The sequence below is a fragment of the Salmo trutta genome, chromosome 16, assembly GCF_901001165.1.
Source record: "Salmo trutta chromosome 16, fSalTru1.1, whole genome shotgun sequence".
Classification (NCBI taxonomy): domain Eukaryota; kingdom Metazoa; phylum Chordata; class Actinopteri; order Salmoniformes; family Salmonidae; genus Salmo; species Salmo trutta.
The window spans coordinates 30,415,693-30,429,976 of NC_042972.1; the positions used below are offsets into that span (position 1 = coordinate 30,415,693).

General features: G+C 40.8%; 1 protein-coding gene across 3 annotated transcripts in view; it reads left to right on the forward strand.

The window, feature by feature from the left end:
• Positions 1 to 332: 332 nt before the first annotated feature.
• LOC115150524 (SLIT-ROBO Rho GTPase-activating protein 3) overlaps positions 333 to 14,284 on the forward strand; it is a 107,957-nt gene continuing 94,005 nt past the window's right edge. Inside the window, exons 1-2 of one of the 3 annotated variants that reach the window (XM_029693926.1) lie at positions 339 to 722; positions 929 to 1,000. In XM_029693926.1, the coding sequence (XP_029549786.1) occupies positions 934 to 1,000 (67 nt within the window). In that variant the 5' untranslated portion in view covers positions 339 to 722; positions 929 to 933. Of the gene's footprint in view, positions 1,001 to 14,284 lie in introns of all 3 variants that reach the window. The other 2 variants (XM_029693929.1, XM_029693927.1) reach the window with 2 other exon arrangements.

The following is a 14,284-nucleotide window of genomic DNA, read 5'->3' on the forward strand; positions in this document are numbered from 1 at the left end:
TTTTTGCTATGTTTCTCTCTGAATAGATGTTTATCAATATGTTTGGACCAATGTACCTTCTAATAAAAACATGAATGTGAAAAACCAAAGCAGGATACCATTGAAAAATGTACTGACTGGGAGCTTTTAATAGCAGCGCCTGTCACCTAATCATGACCATTGATTACATTTAAATGATTACAGGATAATAAACAACCATTTATGACAGAATAAGACTCCAGAATGAAAGAATAAGACACGATTTAGCCAATATTGAAGAATATGCAAGATATATCAAATTCAAGAAAAAGATACCACATTTCATGCAGAAAAATGTGTGAGTGTGTGTGATTGAGAGAGAGATAGAGAGTGAGAGCTTCAGGGAGGGGGTTCTACAATGGGAGGAGACTCGTATGATGTTCGACTCAATTCATCTTTCCCAGCAGCGCAAATTTTCAGAGCGCGCACAGCTAATCATAGAATGATCGGTGTCGACTGCGCACGCTCAAAAATTCATTTTTGGGCACTCTAGAAAACCCCAACCACCGGAATGAGTGAACGACTTGCCTACACTCCCATCATTTTATGTCCATTCTTTTATTGCTTTGAGTAGAATGATTTTGCTTTTCTCCGCTGCAGCTTTTGCTTTGGATGGCATGCTATCTTAAGAAAGGACGAGCCCCTCTTCTCTCACAGAAGCATAGCGTTTCTCTGCAAGAGAGAGACATACAAGCCCTATGCAGGTGAGCATTAGGCGAGCTAACTATAGAATGTTGCATTTCTTTATTTAGTGTCTAGTGTTACTTGGAAAGTTAGTTTTTTTTGTTGTTGCATTGAGCAAATCGGACACACAAAGAATACGGAGAAAAACGCTGCAAGGGTCGAGAATCATAAGAGGACCTCTCGCGCAAGCCTCAACATCTAATCGAGTCTCACCCTCATACCTCAGGAAAAATGTCATCTCAAACGAGAGTCAAGAAGGACAAGGAGATCATAGGAGAATATGAAACGCAAGTCAAAGGTGGGTAATAAAGGATATGCAAATTAGGAATTGCTTTGATCTTGTGTATGCATAAATAGCCGTGCTAGCTAAATGACACATGGAACACAAGTGGAGACGCATATAGGCTACTGTATTTTGAAACAAATAGTTGCAATACTACATTTCAATGAATCACAAGTAAATAACGTTTTGCTTTTGTGACATTGCCTGCTTTGTCCCCTTACCAGTTCTGAGTGCAGTAGACTGAGAGTCCATCACTAGTTGGATATTTTATGCCTGCTATAAGTTAGGTTACTCATTGGGTCAACCTAGTCTCAGAGCATTTCATATTATTCTGTATGTAAATCCGATCTCTCCATTTAGTATGATATGTTACGTTTCATATGGTATGTATTCATTTGTGGATTTCCAAATCTATTTTGTATGATATGTTACGAATTACAATTCATATGATATGTTACGAGTTTGAAAAATGTACAATATGTTAAGAATTTGCAAAACGTCTGATATGTTATGAATTACAATTTGTTGTTACTAACATTGACTAGGTGATTAATGCAAATGTTAGCTAGCGGGCTAACGTTAGCTAGGCTAGGGGTTAGTGTTAAGGTTAGGGTTAGGTTAAAGAGTTAAGGGAAGGGTTAGATCAAATAATTAGGGGAAGGGTTAGTTAACATGCTAAGTAGTTGCAATGAAGCTAAAAAGTGGTAAGAAGTTGCTAAAATGCTAAAGTTGTCCGTGATGAGATTTGAACAAGCAACCATTTGGTTGTTAGACGTTCGCGTTATATTCCTACCCATCCACCCCGACCATCCACCCTATTTTAGTTTTTGCCTTAAGTAACCTTCTGTCTTATGTAACCCTACCAAACATGAAATATATTGTAACGACCCTGGGTTTATAAGAGCGGAAATAGACTCTGCCACATGAGCATGCTTTTGCAGCACAGTCGATAGCGTGCTGGACTTCGGGCTAGAAGGTCGAGGGTTCGAGACCTGCTCCCTGCCTGTTTCATTACAATATTACTAATTTGAGTGTTCGAAATGTATGTTTACTATGTTACGTCTAGTCTATGAGACCAGGCAGATTGGGTTGGCATTGGTGGTTGGTTTGGTCACCTTCATCATCAGCATCACTATTCTTTGTAGCTATTTTGCAGGTGATATGTCAATGATCTTCTGTCGGCCTACTGATTAGGGCCCATTAATAATGCCAGTGGACATGTGGGAGAGACCACAAATGTTTGAATGTTTCCTCCTTATGATCACGGCCGGTTCTGATACAGCCTGGATTTGAACCAGGGTGTCTGTAGTGATGCCTTAAGCACTGAGATGCAGTATCTTAGACTGCTGCACCACTCGGGAGCCAGATATGACAGCTATGATGGTATGAGGGCCAGATTGGGAATATAGCCATGACACCAGGGTTACACCCCTACTCTTACAATAATTGCCATGGGATCTTTAGTGACCACAGAGATTCAGGACACCCATTTAATGTCCCATCTGAAAGACAGCACCCTACACAGGGTAATGCCCCCAATCACTGACCTGGGGCATTCAAATATTTTTAGACCCGAGAAAAAAGTGCCTCCTACTGGCCCTCCAACACCACTTCCAGCAGCATCTGGTCTCCCATTGAGGATACAACCCTGCTTAGCTTCAGAGGCAAGAAAGCAGTGGTATGCAGTGTGGCACGCACACACACACACACACACACACACATATAGACAGATGAATGATTAATAAAGTAATCTACATTATATTGCATGTGTCACCTTCGGAATAGGGTACAAACAAATATCCCGGCTCTGAGTGTCATTATAATTAATATAGCTACCACTGGATTAAATATAAACATACATACCCCTACAGTATGTGTTTTTCAGCAATCTGGCTGATGTTTATGAGGTGACAGAGCACCTTCGGAGCATCAAGCTAGTGTGTGTGTGTGTGTGTGTGTGTGTGTGTGTGTGTGTGTGTGTGTGTGTGTGTGTGTGTGTGTGTGTGTGAGAGAGAGAGAGAGGTGGAGGTGGAGGGGAAGGGGGTCTTTGCTATCTGTGCTGTGACTGAACAGCATGGCAGGTCTTGTGGGGTCTGTATTCAGGCTTATGTGGCTTCTGCTCTGAACAGATGTTTTACCCTATCAGGGCATCTAACACATCTCCCCAGAGACCAGGCAGCTGACACTCACAGGGGACATATCTAGGTCTGGCTGATGGGTCTTCTCATGTGGATGATAGGCTCTTAAGGTGTTATGAAATAAAAAGATACAGATGTTGTTTTTCATGCCGCTTATAGTGAAATGTTATGATCATTTCTTTGAATCTTTATGCCCTGTTGTGTTTTTGCCTCTTGGTTCTTTTGACCAATCACATCAGATCTTTTCACGTAAGCACTTTTTCAGAACTGATCTGACTGGTCAAAAGACCAATTAGTGAAAAAAATATCAGATTTGGGCTGCCTGTCTAAACGCAGCGTTAGAAAATCTATATATATTTTATTGTCACATACACCAGGTAGGTGCAGGTATTGTTTTACAAGCTCAGCCATAGTAGTAGAGCACCCCTGGAGCAAATTAAGGTTAAGTGCCTTGCACAAGGGCACATCAGCAGATTTTTCACCTTGTTGGCTCAGGTTTTTGAACCAATGACTTTTCTGTACCTTGCCCAATGCTCTAACCACTAGGCTACCTACCGCACTAGACCCTAATTAGGCAAAAGTAGGTTTAGTTTATTTGGCAGAACGTCTTACTCTGAGCCATACAGTATTAAAGGCCTGGTGACAATACTGTAGCTGTTCATATGATCTGTGATCAATTAGACTGAATGTGTTTACTCTCACTGTTCACACCCTATAATGGTGTGGATGAACACACTTTGGCTTATTATTAAATATAATTAATTAAATATACCTTCCGGTAACCCGCCTCACTCAATGTGACACGGATCCGCTTTTGTTTTTTTAGACCTTATAGCCAAAACTTTCATCAGAAGCTAGGCAGCTAATAGCTACTAATTATTTAGTCATTGTTAGCCACTGCTAGCGGCCTTTACCCTCTATTCAGGCAGCAGCCGTTTTTTAGCCTGGAGTCTAAAGTCTTTGAAAGCCAAGTTAATAAACAGATCAATGACCATTTCGAATCCCACCGTACCTTCTCCGCTGTGCAATCCGGTTTCCGAGCTGGTCATGGGTGCACCTCAGCCACGCTCAAGGTACTAAACGACATCATAACCGCCATCGATAAAAGACAGTACTGTGCAGCCGTCTTCATTGACCTGGCCAAGGCTTTCGACTCTGTCAATCACCGTATTCTTATCGGCAGACTCAATAGCCTTGGTTTCTCAAATGACTGCCTCACCTGGTTCACCAACTACTTCGCAGACAGAGTTCAGTGTGTGAAATTGGAGGGCCTGTTGTCCAGACCTCTAGCAGTCTCTATGGGGGTAGCACAGGGTTCAATTCTCGGGCCGACTCTTTTTTCTGTATATATCAATGATGTTGCTCTTGCTGCGGGTATTTCTCTGATCCACCTCTACGCAGACGACACCATTCTGTATACATCTGGCCCTTCTTTGGACACTGTGTTAACTAACCTCCAAACGAGCTTCAATGCCATACAACACTCCTTCCGTGGCCTCCAACTGCTCTTAAATGCTAGTAAAACCAAATGCATGCTTTTCAACCGTTCGCTGCCCGCACCTGCCCACCCGACTAACATCACTAGTCTGGAGGGTTCTGACCTAGAATACGTGGACAGCTACAAATACCTAGGTGCCTGGCTAGACTGTAAACTAACCTTCCAGACTCATATCAAACATCTCCAATCCAAGAAACATATCTAGAATCGGCTTTCTATTTCGCAACAAAGCCTCCTTCACTCACGCCGTCAAACTTACCCTAGTAAATTGACTATCCTACCGATCCTCGACTTCGGCGATGTCATCTACAAAATAGCTTCCAATACTCTACTCAGCAAATTGGATGTAGTCTATCACAGTGCCATCCGTTTTGTCACCAAAGCGCCTTATATCACCCATCGCTGCGACCTGTATGCTCTAGTCGGCTGGCCCTCGCTACATATTCGTCGCCAGACCCACTGGCTCCAGGTCAACTATAAGTCTATGCTAGGTAAAGCTCCGCCTTATCTCAGCTCACTGGTCACGATAAAAACACTCACCCGTAGCACGCGCTCCAGCAGATATATCTCACTGGTCACCCCCAAAGCCAATTCCTCCTTTGGCCGCCTTTCCTTCCAGTTCTCTGCTGCCAGTGACTGGAACGAATTGCAAAAATCGCTGAAGCTGGAGACTTACATTTCCCTCACTAACTTTAAACATCAGCTATCTGAGCAGCTAACCGATCGCTGCAGCTGTACATAGTCCATCTGTAAAAAGCCCACCCAATCTACCTACCTCATCCCCCATATTGTTTTTATTTACTTTGCTGCTCTTTTGCACACCAGTATCATCATCATCATCATCTGCTCATCTATCACTCCAGTGTTAATCTGCTAAATTGTAATTACTTTGCTACTATGGCCTATTTATTGCCTCCTTGTGCCATTTGCACACACTGTATATAGACGTTCTTTTTTTCTATTGTTTTATTGACTGTACGCTTGTTTATTCCATGTGTAACTCTGTTGTTGTTTCTGTCGCACTGCTTTGCTTTATCTTGGCCAGGTCGCATTTGTAAATGAGAACTTGTTCTCAACTAGCTTACCTGGTTAAATAAAGGTGATTTTTTTTTTTGTAATAAACTGGCCTTCTGTTGCCTGGACCTGCCTCACTGCACCTTTCTGTACATAGTTCTGTTTCATTGATTTCAAAGTCTGGGATTATCGCTAATTTAGTAATTGATCACTGACTGAGAGATTGGATTTGTGATTTATGCCTGAGATAAAGGCTATTAGGGAATTCTGTTGGGGTTGACGCTGGGGATTTGTGTCTTATTATTGTCAAGCATGTCAATCTGTTATTCACCATGTTTATCGCTGGGCTGGGCGAGACATGTTTTCAATGATGATAATATCAATGATGCAATTTCACCCAGTGCCGTCCTAGATAATCCAGCCCTGTGCTGCTGTCTCTGTGTTCCTATGCATTTCAGGGTAGTGGCCGTGGGGTGTGAAATTCAAAGGAGGCAAATAAGAGATGGAGCTAGATCATTAAGAATAATGAAGAGCGAGAGAGAGAGAATCCGTCTTGATCAATGTGAACTGTATTCTACTACTGTAAAAATGGGAAGACAGGGAATATTTTAGCATGCTTCATGAAATGCTGTAAATAATGTAAACCATCCAAATGAACCATGAAAGGAGAGAGGCTGCAGGTTGCCTAGCAGTTAGAGCACCAAAAGGTTGCTTGTTCGAATCCCCAAGTTTTTTTTTTTTTAACAACTCATATAGCACTGTAACAGTAATCAAAATGCAATAAATATATATGTACACTGGAAGAATTTACACACGATATACTAAGAATGATATACAGCACTAGATACAGTATATTAGGTGAGCTTCGTATGTCCAGAATCCAGTATATAAATAAATATCTGGTGTGTATAAACAGTGTAACTAAATACAAAGAATAGTGGTAGAAATATTAGAATGATGGAAGCCTTGCTCTTGTTCCATAAAGCCTGGCTGTGTGTAAGACAAGAGAGTAAGGGAGAGACTGATGCTAATTTATGGAGAAATCCTCCTCACCACTCTTTCTCAGCTGCTCGAACACACGGAGGGTCTCCAACCACTCTGACATCAGTTGGTTAACAATGGCAGCTTTCTCTTTCTCTAGTGCCCAGCCACTGTTTGCTACCATGATTAGATTCAGTTTGTGAAGTGGCACATGTCATATGGTGAGTTACTGCACTTTGGGGTTGGATGATGTATACAAGAAAGAGAGAGGATTGATGATCAGTGGTGCCTTTCTGATAGGCCATGGCAAAGCACCGCTGGCTCCTGCAAGGTTGCTTGGTTTGTATTGCTAGAACATTGCTAGAATGGTTTCAGTGAATCAGTGAATGACTTTAATAGTCATTTGAGCTCACGAGGATGAACATGTTGAACAAATCACTTTTTGACTGCATCCATTTTCATTTGAACGAAACTTTCCACACATGTTTTCCCATGGTAGAAGTGGTCAGAAAGTTACTTTGCCAAAACATTTAAGAGAAGCTCAAAGTTGACCTATTTTGCATACCCCACCCTACCATGAGACATCCATGTCTTTGTCACTGAAAAATATTAACGGTTGAGATTTATTTAATTTGAAAGCTTACCAACAGGGTTGTCAAACTATTTTATAATTTATTTAAAAACCTTTTTTTCAAAAAAAACTTGTCATTTTTTTAACCTTGTGAATGTCAATTATCTAAACTTTTTCATATTTGCATATGTTGTAGTTTAGAGCCTATTTTACATAATCTGAGGTGTTTGTGTTGTGCCCACCATCGGGTGAGACACAACATACTATAATCTCAGCTCCTTCTTGTTCATCCATTACTGCTTACATGGAAGCTTCTCTCTGCTTCCTACTCTGTTAGATTGGCTTGATTAAAAACTGAATTTCTGCCGCATTTCTACCGCTTGTTCTCTCCCCTTTCATAATTCCTTCTAAACCACTCAGTTGTGTAGCCGGGCCTTACGGCGCCGCTCCCGTGGCATGGTTGTCTTGTGAATGGTCCATTTTTATTAGATTTGTCTGTTACTTATCATGGGCTGTTCTCTTTCCCTCTCCCCCCTACGCCCAGCCCTAGCTATGGGCCAGTAGGTTGCCTGTCCTGTTGGCAGCCTTCCACACATGCGCACACACTCTGCAGAGGAAACAGGGTCATGTTGCTGCAGGCAGGCAGCACTCTGTGGTCTGGTCAAGTTAGTTTTCACACCTTTGGGCTCAGGTTTCTACTGCTGGGCTGTTGAGAAGCCGTTCTCTGCAGGTTCTCCTCAGCCAGACCAAAAGCAAACAAACTCAACCTGCTCTGCAGATTCAATAAAAACCTGAGTGGGATTTAATGAACATCTCATGTAGCAGGTATACCCAACAGCACTTTGTCTGTGTAATTTCAATGTTACCCAGAGGTCTGCTAAACATCCCTGGGATATTTCGAGTCAACCCTAGTGATCACACCATTACTATTACTGAGATACAGTCAGAGATGTGTACTGTACTTACTGTACTGCACAGGTACATGTAGTCTTCAGCCTTTCAGTAAAATTATGTGAATGGTTAGAGAATAAATACTATTTTGCTCGTCTGACAATAATTCCCTATTAAGAACTTTAGTAAGTTTAGCTTGGAACAGAACACCACTATGCCTATATATTTTTCTGATTGTCCCTCTGTGTTCTTCTGTTTTGCCTCAGCAAATTACTTTTAAAGTAACTGTCCAGTAAAAATCTCACTTTTAAAAGTTAATATATTCTGTTTACTCATACCCAAATAATGTTGTTGACTCATCCTATACTCGTATTTGTGGACAAAGCATAAATTGAAGAAAAAAACACTTTAAAATAACCCACCCTCAAACAGAGCGTTTTAAAAATGCTTGCTATTTCCTCATGGAGGATGAGCTGGCCAATCAGCGTTCTACTCTCATGAATATTATTAATGACCGGTATACACCCAATGTAAAGGACGTCACGCTGTTTTCCTATCGACTACCACTTCCTCCTGATTTGGCACACACAGAGGCTCGAACCCAGGCCCTCTGTCTTGCTAGCACACGTGACCTGGTAAATAATTGGTCTAGCCTAAATGAAACAAATTCAGATAGTGGATTTGTATCTGATTTTGAATAGCTTAGAAATAGGGCATTTTTTTGTATTTTCATAATTAATAGGCTGACACATTGCCTTTAGCTACAGAATATCTCACCACAGTGAGTTTCCATCTCCTCCTTTCTCTCCTTCATTCCTTTCTCCAGCGGGCAGAGGGGCTGTCAACAGTGTTTTGTTGTGAAAACATGTTACTATTGATGTACCAAACAGATTTCACTTGGTTTCCCAAATGAAGCACTGGGTAGCTGTAGGAATAAGGTTGGAGAGCCCATGGCATACAGAATTTGGGCGGAATATCACCTGTCGCTACCTGACATGAGTGAAAAACATACCTGCGGGAAAGTGGCCTCCGCTATTCCAGTGCTTATGGATGACATGTCTTTTTTGACTTGCCCTTGTTCTTGCCCATTTGATAATAGGCCAGTCTATATCAAAACTAATTAGCCTACTAGTAAAGACAAGATTACATTTAGAATAGTCTGATTGGTGAAAATATCATCACTTGATGAGAGAACACTGTGTGTAGCCTGAGGCAAGGAACAGAGCACAAACTTTTTTTGCAACTTTCTCAAAACATCAGTAGCCTGTAGTCGCACCATGCAGCACATATATGTTTTGATTTCTAAGACATTATAAGGTTTGTATCATTCTCAACTGAAGTTGCCAAATAACTCTAAATCTACATGTAATATAAAATAATGGCTCAGGACACGGGACATATCTTGTGTGCTAAATGAACAAGCCTACTGCCTATGGCATGGCACATTGCCAGATAACATACAGTAGGTCAACTCATATTCTGTTATTCTGAAATACATTTTCATCATATCATAATGTTTTTTTTTTTAGACCTGCCTAAAATAAATAATGGATTTATTGTGACGGTGTATATTCAATTGATTTATTAGACTGTAGATATCATGACACAAGGCGAGTCCCAGATGCAGACACAGGAGGCAGATGGTTGGAGTCTTACAATATTTATTAATTCAATAGGGGAAGACAGGAGAATGGTTGTGGACAGGCAAAAGGGTCAAAACCAGTTCAGAGTCCAAAAGGTACCGAAGGGCAGGCAGAATCAAGGTCAGGCCAGGCAGGATGATCAGGCAGGTGGGAAAGAATTCCAGAGTCAGGTAGGGGTCAAAACCGGGAGGACTATCAAAAAGAGAATAGCAAAAGGAGTATGAGAAAAACACACTGGTTGACTTGACTAACGTACAAGACGAACTGGCACAGAGAGACAGGAAACACAGGGATAAATACACTGGGGAAAACAAGTGGCACCTGGAGGGGGTGGAGACAATAATGAGGACAGGTAAAACTGATCAGGGTGTGACAGTAGATGTTCGAAAGGCACTCATCAGTGGCTTGTGCAGCTGTATGCGTGGAGGCCTGCAGATGCTAAATGTCTTTGTTTATTAATGGTCAATTACTGTGAGACGGGCAGTCTTTTGCATGACAATAACCGGCTGACAAAATGTATTGACCACCACAGCCCTAGGAACACCCACACCATTCCAACACAGAAAACTTGCTTTTAAACATACCCAATTACAATTTTTTTGGAAGGAAAACTATTTCCCTCCTATTGTAATTAATGATTGGTCATATTTAATAGAAATCTGGAAACATTGGACAGTAACTTTAAAGCTTTATTGTATTACAATAAAGCATAGAATAATTTGAAGTCTTTGACATGGAATAATTGTTTCCAGCGCAGCCAAATTTGTCATGGCTGCGCTGCTGGCACATGTACAAAGTTAATGTGCTTAACAAGGCATGTGCTTTGTTATTTCATATCACACCGTCTCAATCTTAGTTTTAGGCTTGCTGAATTTATTGACTACGAGCTTTGGTTTAACAATGATGACATTCAATTTGAAATATGCGAAGTTGGGAGTGTCTGTATGTTTTGCTAAGGACAGATTTCCACTGGTCTAATGTCCATTGCTGGTGTTTCTTGGCCCAAGAAAGTCTCTTCTTCTTATTGGTGTCCTTTAGTAGTGGTTTCTTTGCAGCAATTCGACCATGAAGTCCTGATTCACGCAGTCTCCTCTGAACAGTTGATGTTGAAATGTGTCTGTTACTTGAACTCTGAAACATTTATTTGGGCTGCAATTTCTGAGGCTGGTAACTCTAATGCACATATCCTCTGCAGCAGAGGTAACTCTGGGTCTTCCTTTCCTGTGGCGGTCCTCATGAGAGCGAGTTTCATCATTGCGCTTGATGGTTTTTGCGACTGCATTTGAAGAAACAGGTTAACTGACCTTCATGTCTTAAAGTAATTATAGACTGTTGTTTGTCTTTTCTTATTTGAACTGTTCTTGCCATAATATGAACTTGGTCTTTTACCAAATAGGGCTATCGTCTGTATACCAACCCTACCTTGTCACAACACAGCTGATTGTCTCAGACGCATTAAGAAGGAAAGAAATTCCACAAAGGAACTTTTAGCAAGGCACACCTGTTAATTGAAATGCATTCCAGGTGACTACCTCATGAAGCTGGTTGAGATAATTCCAAGAGTGTGCAAAGCTCTCATCAAGGCAAAGGCTGGCTACTTTGAAGAATCTCAAATATAAAATATATTTTGATTTGTATAAAACTTTTTTGGTTAATACATGATTCCATGTGTTATTTCAAGTTTTGATGTCTTCACTATTATTCTACAATGTAGAAAATAGTAAAAATAAAGAAAAACCCTTTAATGGGTAGGTGTGTCCAAACTTTTGACTGGCACTGTATATACTTTTTATATTTTCCTTTATTATTTTCCCCTAACCCTACCACCCCTCCCCTAATTGGAGTAAACTAATGGACAAAAACACTTCGACTTCCAGCTTATACGTACTATAAACATTTTACGGACACAGAATAGTTGTCTTTTGTTTGTTTTGGTTTTTACTTGAGTAATTTTCTATTAAGATATCTTTACTTTTACTCAAGTACGACAATTGGGTACTTTTTCCACCACTGATTATGTATCCGGGTAAACCCAAGAAGACTTGCTTCTTATTTCCCTTTGTTGATAACCAACCATAATCAACAGTATGAATATTGGGCATTAATAATTATTCTAGATGAGTTGTCATTAGTTTTCTGTGCCATGATCCACTTAATAATCAAAACATGATTTCTGGCCTCAGCGTACTGAGCATAGTGTGAAGGAATTGGGCCGTGAGTACCAACCAGTGGGTCCCAACTATGTGGTTTATATGATGTCTATGGTCCCCAAGTTCCAAACCACCATCGTGAAGCACTGGTCTACATTAGATCACTGTAACTATGATAAGGCCCTGCCTCACCATAAAGGTCAATGTGTTGGCCAACTTAGCCAATGCAATCAGTGTTTGCTGTACTGTAGTTGTCCTGGTCCCAATTGGCCAAATCTGAAGTGACTGCAGCTGCTCACAACAAATTGCTAGTTTGTAGACATTTTCCATGGATTACAGAAATAATCAGGCCTTTGTTGAAAAGCAAAGGCTTCTGCTTAATGTGTGATCTGCAGGGTATTACTTTCTCATTTGTCTGTTACAATAACAGATTAGTCCCTAGGTTCAAGCGTTATGTTTGCCTCGGCATTGATGTAGTACACATTGGCCTACAGTCAGTATACGACTGGAATGAGATTGAATTTTCCTTAATACTTACTGCCATTTCAATACGTGATCTCACACAACTCAGCGTGCAGTCAGTTTTATGTGCTCGAAAGAATTGTAAGTGAGACAAAAGCCCCAAAAACCATTACAGAAAGGGAAGGAAAAAAATCCTAAATAAAGTGTGTGCTCCGGGAGCACGGCCAGGCAGGGGAAATGATTGCATGGTCTTGAGGCCACATTAGTTCCTAGCCAAGGAATTTCCATGGAGGACACAGCGGGGCCACTCTACTTTTCAGATGATTTAACCTCTCTGTCTCTGAGATGGCCAGCGGTGAGGGGTGCTAAAATAACACTGACCTACAACCAGTGACATTAGCAACAGCAAACTGCCAACTCTTAGCTAGACCTACTGCACTTCACAACATTTACATTTAGTCATTTAGCAGAATAGGAAAAGAGAAAAAGTAAAAAGAAATTGTTATTAATAAACTCCTAATATGATATAGCAATAAAGCATTGATAATTAATGATAACACCAATTAGCTGAGACAGCTATTAGCAGCACAGAAGAGATGTACTGTAGCATCGCAGCAAAGACTCCCATTATACATTACTGAAGATCTAGAAGAGCACATTTGTAAAGTGACTAAACATAGGTGGTGTTACTGCTAGCAGTCTACTCTAGATGGATGTATTACATCAAGAGCACTGTAGAGCTAAATCATCTTCTTGGCCTATGAGCCCATTCAATCCGGCCTGTGGGTGGTTTGAGTAAAACAAGTATTATAATCGACATTGAAATTACTAAAACCACATCGAAACTCTGTAGAAATGATAATGGACAGACTTTTATTGTCATTTCACTCTGTCCAGCTTGCTAACAGTAATCAAAACGAAGGCTAGATACTCAGGGAGCATCGACAATTGCAAAAGCAATGGTTAGAGAACTAATGGCTAATTTTGACGACCAGGAAATATCATCAATTTTAAGTGTGGCTCTACGGATCTCAGTGAAGACCGAATACGGCCTGCGGGAAAAATGAGTTTGACACCCCTGGCTTATACATTCACTTAACATCACACATACATTATACTGCACTATGGCTCAATGATGAATCCATGTGTAGAGAGGATTGTTTTAACAAGTAGCCCCATGGAATGTCTGAGGCTCATGACTGTTGAGCAAAGGGGAGACGTTAGGCAATCCAGTCTGTCTATGGACAGGTTCTCCAGGGTCCTGCTCTGCTCTCTTATACTGTCTCAACTGGCAATACTGTCTGGTCCCAGTGGCCTCAGTAGTGGATTCCCAATTATAGGTATTCATGATTCCCAGCTTTTCACACTGGCCCAGGACTCACAGCACAGCAGGATATTATTACATGACTATGCCCTGGTCTTGTTTCTCATCACCACTGTACTCATCACCACTGAGAAGGATTGCAGTGAATAATTGATGACTCTTTCTGGATGAGGCAATTAATTATTTTCCTTAGCAAAGGAGGTGTGAGAGATGCACGAGAGAGAAACTCATCTGTTGAGGGTGTCTAAGTGCTTTCAGATCTCAAAATCAAATCAAATTTTGTTTATCACATGTGCCGAATACAACACCTTACCGTGAAATGCTTACTTACAAGCTCTTAACCAACAATGCAGTTCAAGAAATAGAGTTAAGGAAATATTTACTAAATAAACTAAAGTAAAAAATAAAATAAAAGTAACACAATAAAATAACAATAACGAGGCTATAAACAGGGGATACAAGGGTATGTGAGGGGGTATAGGTTAGTCCAGGTAATTTGTACATGTAGGTTGGGTTAAAGTGACTATGCATAGATAATAAATAGTCTGGGTGGCTATTTGATTAATTGCTCAGCAGTCTTATGGCTCCGGGGTAAAATCTGTCAGGGAGCCTTTTGGACCTAGACTT